At 35.3% G+C, this 22,181-nt stretch overlaps 2 protein-coding genes across 3 annotated transcripts in view; one reads left to right on the top strand and one right to left on the bottom strand.

Annotated features, from left to right (window-relative positions):
* Positions 1–4,395: 4,395 nt before the first annotated feature.
* Positions 4,396–22,181, bottom strand: part of LOC105249246 (RING-box protein 2) — a 41,907-nt gene continuing 24,121 nt past the window's right edge. The window contains exon 2 of the mRNA XM_011254567.3: positions 4,396–5,024. Coding sequence (XP_011252869.1) covers positions 4,843–5,024 — 182 coding nt within the window. The 3' untranslated portion in view covers positions 4,396–4,842. The remainder of the gene's footprint in view (positions 5,025–22,181) is intronic.
* The window catches only part of LOC105249245 (facilitated trehalose transporter Tret1), a 28,946-nt gene continuing 21,578 nt past the window's right edge, over positions 14,814–22,181 (top strand). The window contains exon 1 of one of the 2 annotated variants that reach the window (XM_020026912.2): positions 14,814–14,873. In XM_020026912.2, the coding sequence (XP_019882471.1) occupies positions 14,829–14,873 (45 nt within the window). In that variant the 5' untranslated portion in view covers positions 14,814–14,828. Of the gene's footprint in view, positions 14,874–19,513; positions 20,829–22,181 lie in introns of those variants that run through there. The other variant, XM_011254566.3, reaches the window with a different exon arrangement.

The following is a 22,181-nucleotide window of genomic DNA, read 5'->3' as shown; positions in this document are numbered from 1 at the left end:
AATATTCTAAATTAGTGAAATCTCACTAATTACTAAAAGAATGAATTAGCGATGATTAACTGTTTCAATCAGTCTTACATCATATATCAAATAAATTTATAATAATATATTTTATATTTATATAATTTATATTTTATTTAAGAGCTATCTAAGTTTAACCAAGAATGTCTGACTGATTTTTGGATACATTTTAAGAATAAAATAATAATATATATAATTTTAAATTTGAATTATTGTACATGTTTCATCCTAGACACGTGGAGTTTCTTTCCAAAATAAATAGAAAAGCTTGAAGAATTACATACTGCAAATATGCTCGTCACTGATATTTTATTGAAATCTTGTCATAATCTTGTCATAATCAGCAAGGTAGAAGTACAAAGTATGAGTATTTTCATTGAAAATCAATGAATCATACTATTAAGTCATTGCTTAATCATCGCTTGATATTTTTACCGATTCACTTTAAGAGATCAGTGTTGACTATCGCGCATTTTGAAGACTTACAAAATGTAGCGAGCTGGGAATCGCCAGCAATGAAGAATATTCGTTTGTCTAAAGAACCAGAACTAAAAAATTTATAAACTCGGACACGAGACCAAGTTTATATCTATTAAAAATGCGTCCCGATCATGTTGCACTCTTGACCTATAACGAATAGATATAAAAGAATCGCAATTGAAAGAGTATATTGTGTCAGCGACGATATCGACCCCGGATCGATCCAACTGTTCGCCGCTTGCATAAGCGGCCTTGGATTCTCCGGAAGAATAAAACATTAATATCGGACAGGCATAGCATACGGAAAGTTTTACGTAAGATGTAAATCGATATGTATTTCCCGTAACTAATCGGATATAAGAAAACGGCGATCTTCGAAAAAAATATATAAGTAGCGTAATCCTGCCTGCAATCTTTGCAGTCACCGTATCGTGAAAAATCGCTTCAAATCGACCTGTTCGCGCGTTGGCACCGAATCTCGCGAAACGCTGTGTTCTCCGATATTTTTCACGGGTAACAATGTTTCACATATGAATATCGCACACCGGTTTGGTTGAAACACGTAAACTTTAGAAATAAGTGTAGATTCGCGCTAGGAAAATGTTCGGAGGTTTCTCAATTGCATATTCTTGACGAAAGGAGTGCGTCGCCAAAAAAAAAAGAAATTGGTCCTCGCTCGAATCCGTTCGTGCCCATTTCTGTGAATTGTTTATATCGTAATCACGTGATCGTCTTAATTTATATCATTCAAGAGTCAAAACATTATTTTGATTAAAAGAGAAATGTAGTAAGAGAAAAAGGAGAAGTATTTCATATTTGCTCCGAAATAGAAGCGTCATTTCGTCCTTATATGTATTTGTCTTTTAATCATAATTTAGCATCATTGGGAGGGAAAAGGATTTATCTAACGATATTTATGAAAAATGCCAAAATCTTGAATAAAATTTTGAATATCTGGGAATAAATCTTGAATAAAATCTTGAATCTTGAATAAAATTTTGAATATCTGGGAATAAATCTTGAATAAAATCTTGAATATCTGGGTACGAACGAACGCGATGGTCCATCTATCGAGGATAAACAACTCGATTCAATAAGTCGATCAGCTGTTTACGAGATGGGATGAATATCGACAATTATTCCGTTCGCTGTATCTTTTAAAAAAATGGAATGTACGGACAACTTTGCTTACTCCGACTGTACCTGTACGTGCCTCCGCGGATGAGTAAGCGTTAAAAATTTGATTTATCGGCACAAAAATAATCCTTGTGTCGCAATACGCTAATCAACTCGTGCGCATTATGCCGAACGTAACGCTATTCGCGGCGGTATCGTTTGAAGGTCATCGTCACTCGCGTGATGTGTCGTCGTGTGGGGGCTCGTCCGGAGGCTGGACCAATCGCGTCGCAGAAAGGCAAGACGGCGCCCGTACGCACACATAGGCACTGCAACACGTCGTTTATTTTACCATCGTCGTTTCTTGGAAGATTACAACAGTTACATCAGCCGCACATCACAGTATGTAACGTTAAAGAATGAATTTAATTAGGCTGCAGGAGGTCCTTGGAAGGAGGAAAAAGGGAGGGGAAGGCAGATTTTGACATTTGCTTCGTGACATTTTTATTCGCGCGATCAACGAATTCGTTTACGACGAGAAAAAAACAGGCGGATGACGTCAGCTCGCACGAGGATGTTTGTCGTTTTACGTAGCACGTATAGGAATGCTCTTAGTAAGATTGTCTCGATTTTCGCAGAATCTAAAAGCAAAAGTGCCACGCGATTGCAAAATTTCGAGATAGTGTTGCGTTTGATTTCAAGATTAAGCGAAATTTACTTCACGTAGAACAGTATAAAATGATCGTATTCTCTTATCTAGACGGAATTATAACGTTTTTAAGAAAAGAATAAGGAGATTAGAATATGAAATAGAGATAAATAATGACTTTGAACTTTTTGTTATGGACCACAAAAGTGCGAAAAACACTCAAAAAGAGAGAATATATCTTTGGGAGGAAAAAAGTCAAGAGACATCTGATTTTAATTTCTATACCCTGTAAAAAAATCTCTATACACTATCAAAGAAAAAAAATCGAAATAATTGAATTTGTTGAATTGTATCAATTATTATCATTAAAATTGTTTTATTATCATGAAAATTAAATTATTATCATTTAAATTGTGTATTAGTTCTGATGCAGGAATTTCTTTTCTTTTTAAAATATAATCCTATGGTTTTTGCATTTGAAAGGAGATTTTGAAACAAGATTGTATATGAATTGTAATAAGAATATGTCTCTTTTCAAGTAATAATTTACAGAGCCATAAATCTACGGATCTAAAAAATCTCTACCCTTTATAGGCAATTGTAAGCCATACAGAATTGATTCTTCATTCGGAATTGAAACGAAAATAGGGAGGAGGGAAAGGAGGTCGTAATGCTGCTTCTAGCTTGTTGACCCCCGTCGCTTTCTATCAAGAGACGTCGGCGCTTCGACGCCGGAACCATAAATTTTTATTATCAGATAAGATCAACAATAAATTGCATCGTCAAGGATGTCTAGTTACGATACGTCGGTTAATAAAAATGATCACTGTGTTTCATTCTGTGATTGATCCCATAAATTCAAAAGTCACGCGTCTTCACAACATTTTTAATTCAATTAATGCTACTCTCTTAAACTGAATCAATGAAAATGTCAGTGATTTCAAATAGTAACATAAGATTTCACCCAGGTATTTAATTGATTTTCGATGAAAACATTCACACTTTTTTCGTTTTACGTTTCATTAATTATGACAATAAAATTTCATTAAAAAATTAGTAATAATGTACATATTCGCGAAATGTAACTTTTAAAACTTTTTTTTATGCTTTATAAATATTCTTCTTTTACTTTTCGTATATTTACGAATGTTTACGAACATTTACAAATGCGATAAAAAGAAACAAAATGCAGAATAATACGAAAAATTTCGAAAAAATTTCCATCTTGAATTTTCAGCGATTTGAAAATCTAAACACAAAGAATATGTATACCTTAATAAAGTAAATATATATCTTATAAAGAGACAATACACAAGTGCCATCTGTGTATCTGTTAAACAGTCCTAGAAGAAATATCATAGAATAGTTATCAATTAACAAATTACTCTTATCAAAACAAGAGATAGCTCTTAATCATAATTTAATTAATAACTCTTCTATTTTAATTCTTGTTGTTGGAAGGACGATAGAAAATAGAACATAAGAAATATATCATAAATTCATTCAGTATCGAAGCTTTGATGAAATCTTGAGATTGTCATAAAAACTTAACATCTAATCTCGCGTATTAGAATGATTTCATCCGTCTCAATAATAACACAGTTCGCATTTTTCATTGTGTCTACATGAGATAAAAATATCCTAGACATGTAATGTGTGGTGATAGTGATTTCAAGATAATTACGTTGATTTTTAACGCGACGATGCGTACTTTGATGTACTGTGAGATAATCTTTCATTTATCATATCATGTAGTCTTCAAACATTTCCAATACTTTCTAAAAATTTGCGCTCGATAAATACATCTCTGACTTCCAGACAATTTTGCATGAATATATATATATATATATATATATATATATATATATATATGTATATGTATATGTATGTTAAAACAAGATAAAATCATTCTTAATTAATTATTCTGTTATCTCGATAAGTCAGTTATTTATTATGTATGTTTTTATTTTTCTCAATAAAATACCGATACAATCGATAAAAATTTTTCTTTTATTATATTTTCTGTATTTAGTTGAATTTTGTATTAATCATGCAAAAGGAATATATATTGCACAAGATAAAAATTTGAACGAAACGTAAAAATGCTTCGTATCACTTTATTAATTTTTTTATTTTTATTCGGAATATATTTAAAGCTATATTAAATTTTCTAATGCACAGTTTTCATTAATCACAAAAGATTGAATGAGACTTTTCCAAGAGTCCATTCGTTTATAATTATTATATTTGATAACGTGTCATAGCTAATTGCAAATAATACATTAGATACCGAAGAAAACAGGATCTTTTCTTACAATAGCTCTTTTATGAATAATCTGCTTTTAAAAGCAATTGTATATATTTGCCACATAATATTACTGATTATTCTTTTATGTATATTTTACTATAAAATAATATTTCTGTTTGCATAAAATACGACGTCAAATGATTTATATATCGTTTACCAAAATCCGTTGAAGGTTTTCGAAGGGGCGAAACGAATGATCCAACATCGATAGGAAATGCGCGATTTCTCGATGACAGGATAATCGTGGACGCGAATCCCGTCGTGAGGATTACTTCCCCATTCGTTGTATAGACCACTCCTGCTGGCACAGCGGGCAACGATTGTTCTGCTTAACCCAGAGCGACATGCAGCAGTAGTGAAACGAGTGGTTGCACTCGCCCCAGACGACCACGCAGTCCTGTCGGCCGTAAACCTCCTTCTTGCTTTCCGCCTGGCATCGTAGACAGGCGTCTGAAAATCAAAAAATAAATTAGTGTTCGCTTTAATATTGGTACAGGATAAAAAAGCTTAGCGTCAATTCTTGGTGCGAGCTTTTTTCTGTCGGCGAAGAAACCGGATCAGAACAGATCGTCTCTCTTTCTCATGTTTCAATTAATTTGATACATCCATATTTGATATTTATAACTAAAATATTGAAATATATATTAAGTTATATATATTTAAAAAGCTTTTTATTCTAAAAAGAAAATTATTCCATGCATCTTATTTTTATTTCATATGTAAATTTCATAGGAAAAATACCAGGAAACTTTCCGAGCAACAAGAGATATATAGAAACGTACAGATTGCTATAGTTTGACCATCAATTCGCAAATACTATCGATAACTCGCAATAAATATTTATAAAGAGGACAATTATTAGAATTCAAAGTTTTTAATCGGGGAGAAGATTAGTTTTATTTTTGTCTAAAAAGTCAATCGGATAGAATCATTTAATTACAATAAAGTTGTCAACAATGTAAGCCAGCAATGAATTGAATAATTCTCGAATTTGATCCTTCAATTAAAAATGATAATATAATATGATAATATAATAAAAATATGATAAAAATATAATAAAAACATAATAAAAATATAATAATATAATAAAAATATAATGAAAATATACACGACGATTAATGTCACGCGTATAAAGATTCCTGATGCTCGCAGTACGTGATTAATGATTGAAAAATTTTTAGTATAAAAAACGATAAAATGTGTCCGTTAGAATCAAGTCGCATGCGTGAGTGATATATCGCGACCTCGCATGTCGAGGCATAAGAATTGATAATTATTAATTAGCAATAATAAAAAAAGGAAAGGACAAGATATATCTCAACTCTTAAAAAATTTCACTGATTCTTTCTATATATGGTTATATAGAGATAAGATTCGCGAGATAAGGTCCCCGGGAGAGCAGACACTCCGCGAAATTAATGCGATTAAAACGACTTATAATCGGTATCGGTAAACGCGATAAACGAGACCGAAATTGCAACGATAACGTTAAGTCTATTTAACTGTGTTATCACGTACGTCACGTACGCTCAAATTTGCCTTATCCTCGTGACTAAGAGAATTGCAACCGTAAAAAGTTGTGCTCTACATTTTTTACATACATCTGTTACTAAAAATGCGAAGATATGATTTTATTTTGAGGGAAGGGACAAGTTATTCAAATTCTTATACATAAATGGAGTGCAAAATAAATAGATTTATTGGCATAAAATGTGTATCTAATGACAGCATTTGATGTTTTTTTTTTCATTCCTGCAAAAATCGTAGAAGATTTATAGAAATCAGAGAAAATGCAGATTCACGATATAAATATTTTGGTTGACCAAATGCTATTATGACTATTGTGACGTGAGCAATCCACAATTTAAAGCACGTATATTTTTATCGTCCTCTCTCTCTCTCGAAGAGAATATCATCTCTTCTTTACACGAAAGTGTCACGAATATAGGTGGAGAGTTGTTTGAAATTTCAGAAGAAAACAAGCCTATCTCATTCCTCGCATTCGCACGTGTATAATATTAATTTTGCACGCGCGTTCTCCTTTAGGAAATTCCTTTCCTTCCAAAGGTGTCGAAAACATAAAGACTATCGCGCTTGCGCGCACGAAACAAAATAAAAGACAAGTACACGAATTGTTTCGCGACCTCGTATTCGGATAATTACGTGCCGATCCCCTTGATTCCACGTTATTACGTCTACGTGTGCTTTTCGGTGTCACGTTCATCCCTTATCGAAATCATTTCCGTGAGACGTAAACGTGCTCGCTCAGCGAAAGCGCAGCATAATCTACCGTCCAGGTCAGACATTCCGCGATGAACGGAAGAATACTGGAGAAAACACACGTGGGGGATCTTCAGAATTAAAGGGACGGGCATCGCGTAAGAGATGAGGCCGTCGAGGTCTTTAATTACACGTGCACCGGGCGGACTTTTAGTCTCTTTGCACAATAGCCAATCGCGCAAAACGCGATATACGCCTCGCGAAGAATTTATTTCTGGCTCCCTATCTACGTTGAATATTCGATAAGTATGTATGAACGGATAAACAGATGCCAGGTGAAATGCGAAACGCCGATAATTCGCGCGATGGAAATAGAACACAGAACTGCGTGATTTTTGTTATCGTTGTTAGATATAATTTTTTTTCCAGCGATATTTTAATTATATATAAACTGCAAATGTAATTTTGCTCCCATTACGTCGCTCGCGTAGCGAAAAATATAAACCGAGTTCTCTCCCCTGCCATACCTGCCGTCAAAGCGGATATCAAGTATCGCCTGACGATGCTCAAGCGAGTGTATAAAGTGTCCGGTAGAATTCCATTGGCTTATCTAACGGACCCCACCGCATAATTATCACGCATGATTATTAGCGATCTGATACGCACAGTGAAAAGAAATACACTCATCGTTCTCCGAACAGATCTCGCTAATGACGGATGAAGTAAGGGTGCGCTGAATCGGCTCCTTTTCTCTCATAGATACCTAACATTATAGTTTTTAAAACACATTATTAATGTGTGCATGCAATTTTACAATATTAATTTTACGCTATCAATCTTAATATCAATATTATTTTTTTATTCTGCGACAGTTTCAAAACCATCGACGTTCTTTTCAAATATCTTTTTTTTCTCAATTTTTAAAAATGACAAGGAAAGTCTTCGATGAAAAAAGGAAGAGTGATACTCAAATCTTGAAAATAAATTCTCTGAGAATTCTAGGTATTTTTGTTTAAAATTCTAGGTAAAATTAAAATAGTTGTATAAATATAATTTTAAAATAAATTTATTTATTGTAAACTTTAACATTAATTTAAAAAAAATATATATATATTTTAATAAAATTTGGACAAAATTTGAACACAAAAACTTATCAAATATATATATAAATTAATTTTTTTAATACCTGCATTCGCCTCTTTTTGGACCTCATTCTCTAAAATTCTTATACGCTTCTCTCTTAATTCTTTCACCTCTAAAATATTCTTCCTTTTTTCAAGTGCTTCTGCAAGTTGCTCTGCAATGGACGCTTGCTGTCGCTCAAGATATTCTCCATAAAGCGAATGTTTATACTTACAATATAAAAATCATCAAAGAAATAGTTTTTAAAAAATTCCCCGAGTCTTAATAAAATTCCATGAGAATTCCCTGATTTTCCAGGTTAAAACAAAAATCCCTGGGAATTTCTTTAAAGAAAGGAAAAAAACCACGACCTGTCTTGGCGCTGGTTTTACCCCCTCGTACGGTGCATATCCCGGCAGCGCACTTGCGTCGATGCGACTCAATCAAATCGTCGATTGACGAGGAAGAAATTTCCGTCGTTATCTTCGCCGTCTATCGACGCTTCGTCGATTAATTCTCGGCAAACGTTCCGCTCGAGGGGGGGTGCGCGAGAGAAGGGGCGACGGGTGTCAGTTTCTCGTTGACCCCCTCCGGGGGATCGGGGCAAACGCTTGAACGTGCCCCCCGGACCCAGGCGAACCATTGGGCCAATTAAGTGCGACGGCGAAGATGCCGTCATCGCGACGAGGACGATCACCGCGAAGTAAACTTCGCGAACGTTCGATTTAATTCCAGGGGAATTAAAGCGCGTTAGAACTTTAGATCGGAGTATCTCTCGTGCGCGGATGCACGTTTTAGATTTTAGATAGTCGATTGCACGACGAAGATGCCAAAGTTGACTTCAATCTTGATAAATAATTTCTTGACGTCAGAGAAAATTCCATGAGAGCAGTCGCTATTTATTTTTGCAGCTTATCGTATTGCATCGAGTAATTAAGAGAGATTTTCACTTATCTAAATCTCGGCTTCTTTTTTTTTATTTAATTTTAATTTATGATGCATTGTTTTCGTATTTTTTTAAATCGCCGAGATTCAAACTTACGAATTTGTCCAAAGGAAGGCTCCTTCGATATGGAAAATTTTCAAGATTTTCAAGATTTATCAAGTATAACATAAATTTCGTTTATAATCCATCTCAAAAATATATCGTATTGATACCAAGAAGATATTTCGCTTTGAATCGAAATAAAAACTGATGTAAACAAATTTGCATTTATATCTTTATATATTTTTCAATCGGAATTCTTTTTGAGATTTGACAATTTTAGAAATATAAGTATAATATAATTTCATAATTTATATTCTTTATATAATTTATATAATTTATTATCTTTCCGATTAAATTTTTAAATTAAAGAAAAGTGAGGCAATTTAAAAAAAAATATACATTCTCGAGATTTCGTACAATCAAATCGCGTTAACTTTTAACGATTACGTCGTTAACAGATTTTCGTCTAGTATCGATTAATTCACGTGGCTTGGTGGAAAATTTTCCTTATCGATTATTATTAAATCTTACATTGTGCTACCGTCGTAAGTAGCGTATTGCGTCATGATGAATCTACTTCAATCGTGTTGACGTAACGCGCGCCAATATATTTTGATTAAATCAGGTTGCATACGCGAAGAGTTTTGTTCGATCGACAATTTTTTTGGCCCCATAATTCGTGCGCACGAGGCCTCTTTCAACTTATATAACTTTATCAAACATTTCACGTGTAATAAATTTTTAAAATACGAGATTACCGATATATCAAGAGGCTTTATCGTTTATCTCCTATCGTACACTCCTATCTCTATCTGTGAAAAAAAAAATGCAAGCCAATATTACACACGGGGACAATCCAAATTACACTTCATGGAAGAAACAAAATATTTTGTATACTCGATTAAAATGTATTCGTGGAAGTTACGTCAACCGATTCCAAACGTTAAACAATTGTAGCCGATTCATCATGATTAGCAATTGTAGAAACTCAAAGTTTAACGTCTGAAAGCGACCTTTCAGACAGTCGACATTATGCAGAATTTTATATCCTCTCCGGGGATATTTATTTACATCGATTACAATAAGATTGTCAGAGGCAACGTCATATGATTCCGTTCGTTAAGCGCTCATTGTTGCGCGATCTTTTCATCGCGTATGTCGACAGAACGATGGTCAAACGAGTCGCGATCTGATATTTCAGTGTTACTTCTGATAAATTTCAAGATATCGCGACTTGGTGATGACTACGCTCTTCGCGGGAGTCGCCAAGTCGTGATATCGCGAGAGAAGATAAGTTCTCAGGGTTCTCTCTTCACCAGAAAATAAATTCTCTAAAATAAAATAAAGCCATAAAATAAAACCTGTATCACGTATATTGATTCGATGCAAAAAAAGTAATTTTCATTTGGGATGTTTATTCGATGGATGATCAGAAATAGATGCGAGATAAATCAAGAACGGCTTCTTTCTTGAAATAATTTATCGAAATGGATGCGATAAGGCGTCTGATCTAGCTAAGCAATTACGGGATAAAGATAATTGGCGATTTTTCTTTCAGAACATGAGAAAAAAAATAGATAAAATCTAATCATTTTCCGTTTTTTTTTTTTGAAATGCTGGACTACGATTTTAATAACTTGAATCAAAAATTCTCTTGTATATCTCGTATATCTTATGTTTGTTGAACCACGTTATCAAACACGACTCCCGCGAAGTCGCCAAGTCGTGATATCTTGAGATAAGCTCATGAGAAAATTCTCCAACGCACAAGACGAAAATAAAACTTGCGTTACGTACATTGATCCGATGCATTTGCATGGAAGAAGAGTTATTTTCACGGCCGATGACGGGTGTTTTGTTCGCGGATAGTCGGAAATAGATTCGAGATACAAATCAAGGCGGGCTTCTCTCTTGGAATAACTCATCGAAATGGATGCGATAAGGTATTCCAATTCCAGAGAAATACGTGTCTGATCCACGTAATTATGGAGTGGCTATAGTTAGCGATCGCGAACATTGTGTGTATTAATTATCCGAACGAGAAAAATATTCCAAGCTCCAGGCTAGACTTAATTAATTGCCGCACTATTAATAGATCCACCAGGAGTCCGATTAGCCTCTTAAGCGATAAGATCGCGCTCGATAATCCAACATAAGATTGATCGACGAGAAGCGCAAATAAGTTGTCTGTAAATAGCTTCTTCGATACAGCTATCTGTATACATTACGAAAAAAATGTATCTTTACGAAAAAAAAAAAAATATCGAAGAGATCTTGAATGAGTGTCATTATAAGTCAAGTCGTTATTACAGGAATGGCCGATTTAATTTTATTATAATATAATATAAAGGGTTCATTTGTATGAAAAATGAACAGAAAATATGAAAAAATATGATAGTATATTAATATCTGATGCAAAATTCACGGAATATTATTTCATAAGTGGCTATTGTTCTTGGAGATTTAAGTAGCTTAAATTTGCAAGAACGAATTGAAGCTTAATTGCGTTAACAGTCATCTTTACCGCGGACACACAATTATCGTCTTTGTTTCGAATCGTCGCAGTATCGACTGCGTGCGAACGAGCGGACAAAATTTACTTTAATTCTCGCGGAAAATCCTGCTATGAGTTGCGAAATCGACTTCGTAACACGTGCAAAAAAAATGTAATTAAAAGAGGACTGTCGTTGTGCATTTCACTTCCCGTAGACTAATTTTTCTGCCTCGGAAACTTCTGTCACGTTTTGCAAATGTATCTTGTCCCGGTGATTTATACGCAGACCTGTCAAAATTTTGGCAGATATTTTTCGTTATTAAAATCCTCGTTATTAATCCCCGATAAGTGGCCGATAGCGACCGTGATACAATGAAGACCGAGGGCGGGGAGGGGAGAAGGGGGTGGCGATGATTAAGAAGGAAAAGAGGCGCGCGCGAGTGACACGTGCGAGCGTCGCGTGCACGTGCGAGCTGTCAAATCGTGGTCGGATCTTCTTCTCTCATTAGGGAACGGTACGGAATGCGGTATGGGTCAAGTTCACAATTGAAATAGTGATAAGGCGCGACATTACTGCGACTTGGCGCAGATAAGGATAGAACAGACGCGTGCCGGAATAAATAAACGCGCGCGACTTTAAACTTGAACTACGGATGATACACGATAATAGATGTAGATCAATTTTTGCGAGTGTACTGGCAATTATAATTAGATTAATCGAATATAGAGTTATATAATAATATAATTATATAATATAATTATATAAGTTGTATACTAATAGAATTGCATAAGTTGTATACTAATAGCATAATTGCATAATGATATAAAAATTATAATAATTATATGTTAATAGATTAGATAACAATTGGACTAATGACAAATAAATGACTTTGAGAAATGAGCGTTTTTATTATTTAAAAAGTTTCAATGTCAAGTAGACTTGAAGTAAAATTTGACGCTTCATTAAAGAGATATTTAATATTGAAACTTAAGAAATTATATAAAAATGTGCAGTTCTGTTAAATTTTTACTTTCGATAAAGAATTGAAAAAAATACGAAATAGGGAACTGTGATATAATTAAATGATTTCTCGTGCAAAAATAACTCGAAAATGTACAATGATATTTCTAATACTTTTGTTTCGAAAAAAAATTTTTTAAATCAGCAACACATTTATACGAAAATAATCCTGACTTTGCATATCTGAACCACTCTTGCTAAGGTAAAATACGTGATAACGTAGAACAAAAAACGGTTATTTAGCAGTAGAGAAAGCGATTATATATAACGAGCGAACGAGAAAGAGATAACAAAAGGATACCAATTATTTTATACGGATTCTTTCATGAAACCATTTGTTCAACACATTATGCGCCATGAATTCTTCCGAGCTTCTTCACAATAGAAGAAGAAACTTGTCTTACAATAAGAGAATTATTCTCTTCCAACTGCGACTTAAGAGCCGGATTACACGTGATATATTTAGAATATTGAATCAAAATTCATCATACGGTGATCATTATTGTAGACAGGTCTCGTCGCTGCGATAGGAAATAAAGAAAGGCAAAATAAAAAAGACAATAAGATAATAGTTTTGCGCAATTAATATTCAACCTAACTCACATCTAAGCGTCGCGCAGACTGCGCATATTCAATAATGTTTTGCGTTTGCTTAATAATTCCGCTCAATATGCAGGCGAGGTGCTAACACTTTATGACTGCGATAGTACTGCGAATATATTCACGAAGAAAGAATACATTTATTATGTATACATATGCATATTTTGCGCTTCGTGCACGTGTCGCGTACGATTCGCAAAATTTACGATATTTTACTACGAGACTCGTAAAATGCTAAATAATATTTACTATGGCAAGAAATCGCTCCTTTTTCAATTATGATACATGTTGCGTATATTTAATTTTATATTAAAATATTAAGTGTAATACACGAATCAAAACTTTGATTAACAGTTTGTAAAAAAAAAATCGACAATTAATTGTATCACAAACAAAAATGGGATTCTGATTCCATTTTTCTTTATATTCTTGAACAGCAATATTTTCCCGCAATCTTGGCTCGCGAGATTGCTTAATTCCCATCTATAAATTCATATCAAACAAAGTTAGATAACGTTGATGCCTAGTTCGTATACGGATCCTTAAGTTTTGCATTCAAATTTTATTTGTAAATGCTATAAATTAGACAAATGTATACACGTAATATTTTTACCATAAACACAAGGCGTATTACTTATGTCAAATCAATCTGTTTATGTCAAATCAATCAATTTAGTCTCGATGAATGGTTAGATGAATATTTACAGATAATTACATTAATACAGAAAGGAATGTGTTGTCCTCTCAATCAATGTCTGTCAATGTCGAGTTGAAATGTTTCTACGCATTTCCGGGTTATGCACGCGGTTATTTCTGACCTTCGCCCTCGCGACAACAACATAGGAAAGGTACCGGCTGAAGACTCCGTTTAAAGTTGTTAGAAAAGATTACTAACGTATTCGCTTCAACTACTTCAAGTAGATGAAGAGCAGAATATTCCATCGTGCTTAAAGGGGCGCCAGATACGATGGGAAAGTTTCTCACTTCTAAAGCAATCTTTTGATAAAAGTCACCATATATATATATATTATATTTTTTTTTATTTTTTTTTTCTCAAACAATGGAATCATTATTTTATTATTATAATAATGCAATTTTATATATATAATACAGTAATAAAATGATGATTTTCATTGTTGGAGAAAAAAAGTATAAATTGTGCTACGAAAATTAAAAAAAAAAAATGACAGAAAAATGCAGTAAAGTGATAAATTTTTGATAAGATAAATACAGTGAAATATAATAATCAAGTTGACAAAATATATAAAAAATATATTATCAAAAATTATTATATTTTATATTTTTTATATATGTCGGAATATTTTTTTTAATATTGAAATATATATATATACTATATATATATTTTTTTATTACGTTCGAAACTGGGAATTTGTTGCAAGATAAGATTCTGTGTCATCTACGTCAAATTTTTTCAATATAACATTATGCGAACTTATCGTTAGATAAAAGAGCACAAGTTTTTGATAGACACACACTTATCGAAGTACATCTTAATCGAATATAGTTGGAATTTTGGAACTTCTTGAAGGCTTCATGTTTTATTCGTACGTTATGCTGACGTAAAAACGCTTTAAAGTGGGAAATGGAAAAACGAATGAATATGAATAGCTTATCGCGAGATTATAGTTACTTTGAAAGTGTGCTTTGCACAACGTGGTTTGCAAACCACGCGGCAGTTACGATTGTGACATAGACTGTGTCTGTTCGTTCCTCGCTGATAAGGAAATTTTTGCACCCAATCGTCCCGATATTTTCCCAATTTTACAGTCGCGTATCGATCCTCGAGGCATGAGTTTCGCTTCGTCTGGAATTGATAATCTCGTCATGAAAATGGTAAGAGTTTCCTAAATATCTCGACAAATATTCGCACATATCAACTTATCGACGCTTATAACTAGTTTTATGTACACACGATTGTTTATCTATTTGTTTAAAATATAATTTTCTAATTTTCCAGAATAAACAATTTTGTTCAAAAATAGGGATTACATGCAAAGCTGTTTTGCATTGTTTACATGCAATCAGATTTTTAGTTTACTGTTTTCATATAATATGTGATATTTTTCTCGTCAAAATTTCATCAGACACGCTATTTATTCTTATTTATAAAAAATATTAAAAATCTGTTTCATTATTTTTTAACCACGTAATACATTTGGGTCGTTCAGAAGAAAACATGTCAATGTGTTCTTTTAGAATTAGAGTAGACGTTAGAATAGCATGAGTTAAAATACAAACAAGCTGCATATAAAGTGTTCTTGATAATATATTTAGAAATTGATATTACATTTCAAATCTTCAATTCAATGTGTCAATATAAATTGGCACTGAATTTTCGATAAGGTTTGCATCGTAAAAAATATTTTAAATGCCAGAGTTCTCTTTGAACAAGATATTGCTTCTGTCAAATTAGGGACTTGACGATGAATCTGACGATAAATCGCTCTGTTCGCAGACATCTTAAGAATTCAAGCGTTCGATCGAAACTTGCGTTTGATAAAGTATCGTGTGCAATGTTTCATAGTGCGTTTGATAAAGTATCGTGTGCAATGTTTCATAGTGCAATGTGTACCGGACAAATCGTAAACAGAATTGATTAAAGTGAGACATATTCTTTGAATGGAATCGTTCCAAGTTCAGCTGGTGGGTGTCGTTTGAAGTGGCATTTATACTTGAGAGAGTCCTCGTCCTTGTTAATATAAAACGTCACTACATCTCGAATCGCTCACATGATTACATCAATAAAACATTCTAATAGAATTAACGAATGCATTTCACGACTGTAAAAGATATTCGAGATTATATCGAGATTTATGATAAAATAAGAGGCGATTTATTTCTTTGAGAAATTTTTTTTAGTGTGCCCTTAATTTTCAATATTTTATAGAATGAATGTTCTTTAATATTCTTTCTTTTTATCATAATAACGATTGTATACACGACAAAAATCTCTTGTCTAGTGATAGAAATAATGTTTGAATTGTTAGCTACAAATAATTTCATGACTAGTGGATAATATAAGTGAGTTACACGTGTATCGTTTCTGTGGGTCAATCACTTTGTCTAAAGTAATAAAGTTACTTGAAAATTGCTAACGTGTGATCAGTGACTATTCTTGGTCGATACATATGAAAAAAGTGCAATATTGCCATAATAAATACCGTAAAAATAAACTAATCGATCATTTTTCTGCTGATAAATTATTATGTACACAATGATTAGCAATCGAAATTTAAAACGTTTGTAAAAAAAGAAGCGCAATCACAAATTGTTTTCCTCTGCTTTTACCAATCAGCTTTACGATCACGGAAGTCTTTCATCACCGCTGACCACAAGAAAATTTTTTATACTTATTCGCATCAAAAAAAGAAGACACCTTTTGAAATCGCTGATTAGCTCGACAATTTGTCGATAGAAAGTTTCAATATTTGGTGCAAATAAGAATATTGAAAATATTCAGTAATTTGTGGTATTAGCAAAAAAAGAGTTTCGATTCTTCTTCAATAATAAAAATAACAAAAATATAACAAAAATAACGAGCGCGAAGAATTACAAAATTCAAGAATTACAAAATTTATATATAAATTAAAGATCTATAATAATATAATAACTAATAAAAAACTAATAAATAACTAATAAAAAAATAGATACATTTTTATATAAAATTGCGCGTGACTACTTTATTATAATAGTAAGAAAAATCAAATGCTATCTTAACATCTTCTATATGAATAATTAATTTATATTTGTTTAATTTCATTATCCATCGCATTGAAAAAGAAAGAGAGAAAGAGAGAGAGAAAGAGAGAGTCCGTTATTTAAAATTTATTAATTTTAATACTGGATATAATTAATAAATCCTTCAGGTAGGCACCTTCATCAACTTTTATAGATATTTCCTTCCAAGGATTCAAAAGTTCTAAAAATATATTTCATTCTGAGGGAAATTAATTTTTTCCAACACAGGTAACAGCTGTAATATTGCAAAAACGATACGAAAACACTCTTTTCATAACTTTACTTTCAAATCACTCAAAATTGTGACAAAATGGAATCCTTTGTATTCAAGCATAAAATGACAAAAAACTTAATTCTTCTCTCGCAAGGTCTTCCTTTTTACTCTGTTGTACCATACAAAAAATGGAATAATAACTGAATAAATCGTCTATTGTTGAGTCGCGGAACTTTTTAAACACACGCTAATTGTAAGTACGAGCGTAAAAGGACCGACAGATGTGGGAGGAAGGAATGGTTCGAGACTCCTACGGCGTGGATGTGAAATGAACAGCCGGAGGAGACAGGACTGGCTGCTGCAGCCATGGCCGAACGAGGCCGAACGTCTCGAACCTTCCATGGACGAGACTGCGCTGTCTGAACCCACCTATCTCGACGAGAATTCCAGGACGGAATAAAGACGACGAATGTCGCTCGGGTTCGCCGGTTGTTCAGCGTTCATGCGTCTCGTGACGTAATCCTCTAATCGGAAACAGAGAGATAGTTATTCGCGAATCCAACAATTCATATTTCAGAATTACAAGCAATTCCGTGTCATCCTCTAGAGCAGAATTTTTACATGTGTAGTTATTCGATAGAAACGAAGGCACTCTCTGTTCCAAGTATAATTTTCTTACCAAGTTTATAGCAAAGCCTTTAGATATTTTTGAAATTGCTTTGAAACATCAATATGAGATATTTATTCTTCAGAAGAAATTATCAATTAAATATGTGGAAAAATAGGTACTAGGGAATCTGCAAGTATTTTTGCATTAAATTTATTTTGAAATTTGTACCTCAATTATTATGGAAAATGCATGCGTATGTTTTATACGAATATTTCAAAACAATGAGTACTTATTAATTCCTGAATAAAAGTAAATTAAATGAGAAAGAGAGATACACACATACACATACAATGTCGGCTTATTTCGTAAATTATCTCGTGTGAAATCGTATAATGGTATATGCATTAATGATACAATTTTAATGACAATTGAAAAGCACGTGCACTCGCTCAAAAATTACTTTATATATTATAACGAAGATACTTTCTCATTTATTTGCTAAGTAATATATTAATAAGAATATTTGTCAAAGAACGATTTTTTTTATTCTTATTTTTACGATAGAAGACAAAATTTTTTAACGAAACATGCATATAAAGATAAAATGATATTCTTTGTACAATTTTAAATAGAGCATTTAAATATCAATATCGCAGAGTTTCGAGCGCAAAACAAAATTTTCTTTAATATATTAGATATATTAAATATATATTATATATATTAAATTATAAATGGAGATTTAATGTTTTAATTTGTTTTTATATATATATGGATACTTTTTTATAGTATCTCGAAATGTATAAATAAACGAAAATATAACGTTTTAAATATAACATTTTCAAACATACTTCATGACGCGGTTTTTAGTATAAACACAGATGTTCACACGAAAGGTGATAAAAGGATACTCATTTTAGAAAATCTTTTTCAGTGAAATATTCTCGAAATTAAAAACGCATTAATAAAAAACGCATTAGTGACCAATTCAAGATTCGAAAAACGTGAAAAATTCATCAATGAATTGTACAAAATAAATTCACGTTGCATCTTATATTTCCCAAGTTATTTCTAACTAGATAATATAACATTATAAAAAAATTAATTTTATATAATTAAAATTAAAACATCCTTCACTTATCAATAACATTTGATATTTAAGGATTATCATATCTCGCAATTTTATCTTTATTCTTACACCGGAAAACTGAAAGAGACATTTAAAATATTTTCACAATCTTACAAGATCAGATCAGATAAAAATTAATCCATTAAGCATTCATTCAAACCAAATATAAGACTGGGGTCAGATCGACAGGTTTACGATCACTAGATAAAAGTGGATTCTTTGACGCTGGGAACTTCAAACAAGCCGAAAGTGTTGGCGAAAACGTTTATTCGCGCAAATTAAAGAAAAAATACATATCATTTATCCTTTCGAGCAATTTGCTTTTCAATCACCGTAGAAATAAAAAAAAAATTCAATCGCGCGCCGATGAAAGCGTAAAGCGGTTCAAATGAAAGAAGACGCGGGCCAAATTTCGAGCGAGCGCGCAAACAGATTTAACTTAACTTAACGTCTACCCCCCCCTGGGTTATGTTATGTCGAACGCTGACGCAACCCGGCGCTTCGTTTTATAGACGAGCGTATCTCCGGTATTGCGGTTTGCCGGTGCGTAACCCGCACCGTGTGTCTCACCGATCTGCGATAATTCCGCGGCGCAGCCGCGTCTCCCTTTCCCTCCCGCCCTCTCCTCCCCTCGCCCCTCTTCCCTAACCCCTTTCATCCCGCCGCGCCGCGACGCCGCGCGTCCATCCCCACGCGCGCCCGAGCGCGAGAAGGCGGCGCTTATCCTCGCAGCGACGTGTATATAAAAGAGACAAACCCCCCGAACCGATTAGCAAAGTTCCCCAAAACACACGTAACACACCATACTTTTGCATGCCGACCGATCGTGAGACGACGACGGGACACGCGAGAATCGAGCACGAGACCCGAACGACAACAAATCTGCATCTCTATCAGTGGAAAAACGACGAGAGGGAGAGAGAGAAAGAGAGAGAGAGGAGAGATCGAGATCCTTGAACCCGGTTCTCGCACACGACAGCCGGATCATCGGGAATTCGGCGACATCCGTCACCGAGTCGCAAGCTAAGCACAGACGGGAAACATCACATATGTCGTGATACGAGATAGGACAGTGACGTACAAACGGACAATTCGCGACACGAGGGAGAACGACGAGGTCTCTCTCGAGTATCCATTCGTGAAAAGGAATCCGTCTCGCGCTACGAGACCTCCTTCTTCCCGTAATCCTCCTCGAATCGCGTACACGAGGACGAGCTGTGGTGCGGTTACAGGTGGTGAACGTTGAAAAAAATACAGAGATACTCCCAGACGACGCGACAGGAGAGAGAGAGAGAGAGCGAGAGACAGACTAGAGAACCCGTCACATTTTTAGATCGGCGCCTTTCTAGTCTCCCTCGCATCGCGCGTTCCTCCGAGGGTGCGTAATACAGGGTCCGCAATACACCAAACGCTTTCCCGCACGCACCACGCACGCACGCAACGGCGCAGATACGTTAGTATCGAACGCGATCGATCGCAAGAGGCGCTTCACGGGGGAGAGAAAGCGCGACAAGGACGACGACGCGGCGTCCTGTCAAAAGTCGCCGTCCGTCACAGGCGCAGCTAGAGAGAACCCCATCGCTGTCACAACAGAGCCACGTGTGATCATCTGGCTGTGACACACACGCGCACGCACGACACCCGCTCGCGCGCGCGCGCGCGCGCGCTCACGTACGCACCTGTGTGTATCACCTACGCACGCGTTCGCCGAGCGATCGACGCGCACTGCACGCGCCGGCATCGCGCATCGGACGAGACGAGAGAGTCGGCGCGACCTCTCCGCGTTTCATCGGCGTCACCCGCGAGGGGCACAAACGGAAGCGTCTCGACTCGCCGGCGAAAGCAGCCGATTTACGGCGTCGAGGCACCAGGCTTCCTAACGACGACGACGACAACAACAACAGCGGCGATTGTACAGAAATAAGGGCAACGCACACGCGTATTCACGTCAAAGTGCGTGAGAACGTGGACGACGAGCGTCATCGACCCGCTTCTTTTTCTCGTCTACGCTTATCGAAAGGAAGGAAGATGCCCGGCTCCCAGAGGAGACAGATGATGCAGCCATGGCCCCTGTGCCTGGCGCCCTTCGCGAGAACGAAGGTAAGCCCACCCCCGCGCGCGTGCACGAGCCCTCAACCCCAAGGTTGCCTTCTCCCCGCGGCCGCTGTCTGGTTTCCAGGAGCCGGCTGCCGGTCTCCCGTTCGACGACGATCACCCCTCGCTCGCTCGCTCATCGAACCACCGAACGTACATACATACATGCGTACGCACACATGCACGATCGTTCTCTTTCTCTCTCTCTTTCCCGTTCTCCGTCCGCTACCTCCCCCACCCTTAGGCCCCTGGAAATTTCCACTGCACCGGCGGCAGGCAGGCGTCTGCCTCGATGGCATGTTTCTTTTTTTTTCTCGCGGCTTTCCGGTCGCGAACTCTCTTTTCCCGTTCCTGTTCTCTGATATCGCCGTCTCTCTCTACCTTTCCTTTCTTCATCCCCTCCCCCCCTCTCCTCCAACTCGTGTCATTGTCTACGGATCTCGACTTGTCTCTTCACTCCGTCCAGATTCCGCGATTCGCAAATTTTCAACCGCTGGATCGCGAACATGGAGCGGGAGGGGGAAGGGGATGAAGAGATATAAATCATATTTTTTTTCGATTGAAAAAATATGAAGCTAATTTACAGAGAAATTTAACATAGGAAATATAATACATAAATATAAATATAAATTATATATATTTATTAAATTTATAAAAGAAATGTTAAATTTAATATATACGTATTTCTTTAAAAATATGTATCTAAAATTTTTCAATTAATTTATTTCTCATAATTTCTCGTAATTTTTCTGTTTAACGATTCGCGATTTCTTTCCCTGCCCATTTTTTTGCGTTGTTTTTGCGCTTGTTTCGTGCCTGTAATTCCCGATTATCACTAGGAAGGATATTTAAATGAGCGAGAATCGCATATTGGCATGTCGAGAGTCACGGTCTAACGATTCTCCCGATCACGAAATCGCATTACATTATTACGTGTTCTAGCGATGAGGAAACGCCCGAGATTTTACGTTATTATCGTCCGAATCGATTTTAGTCACATGCGTACATTTTTGACAAATACATCGTTCATCAAATTTGTCGAGTTGTTTCTCTGTCTCTTCGTTTGCAAAATTAGGGAACAATAATGCAAGTGATAGACGTGAAAAAATTGTCGATCGATAGGAAAACCGGTCCAATTTCGCCGAATTCGAAAATTTCGATTTAATTGTCCAAAAACGTAACAAAATTCGTGTGGCGAAAACAAGTCCTTGTCTGAGGGCGTCTCTGAAATTCTCTGAAATCCTCTGAAACGCGAAATCTAGACTCACTGAAATTACAGCGATTCAGATTAAAGGTCGCGAGAGACTCGATCGCGAAACTCTGCCATTTCAATCCGGGTATTTCGCGGCGATTTTCACC

Source organism: Camponotus floridanus, unplaced genomic scaffold (genome assembly GCF_003227725.1).
Source record: "Camponotus floridanus strain SB8 unplaced genomic scaffold, Cflo_v7.5 scaffold24, whole genome shotgun sequence".
Lineage (NCBI taxonomy): Eukaryota > Metazoa > Arthropoda > Insecta > Hymenoptera > Formicidae > Camponotus > Camponotus floridanus.
The sequence above is the reverse complement of the archived record's forward strand: the minus strand, read 5'-3'. Positions and strand labels throughout refer to the sequence as shown.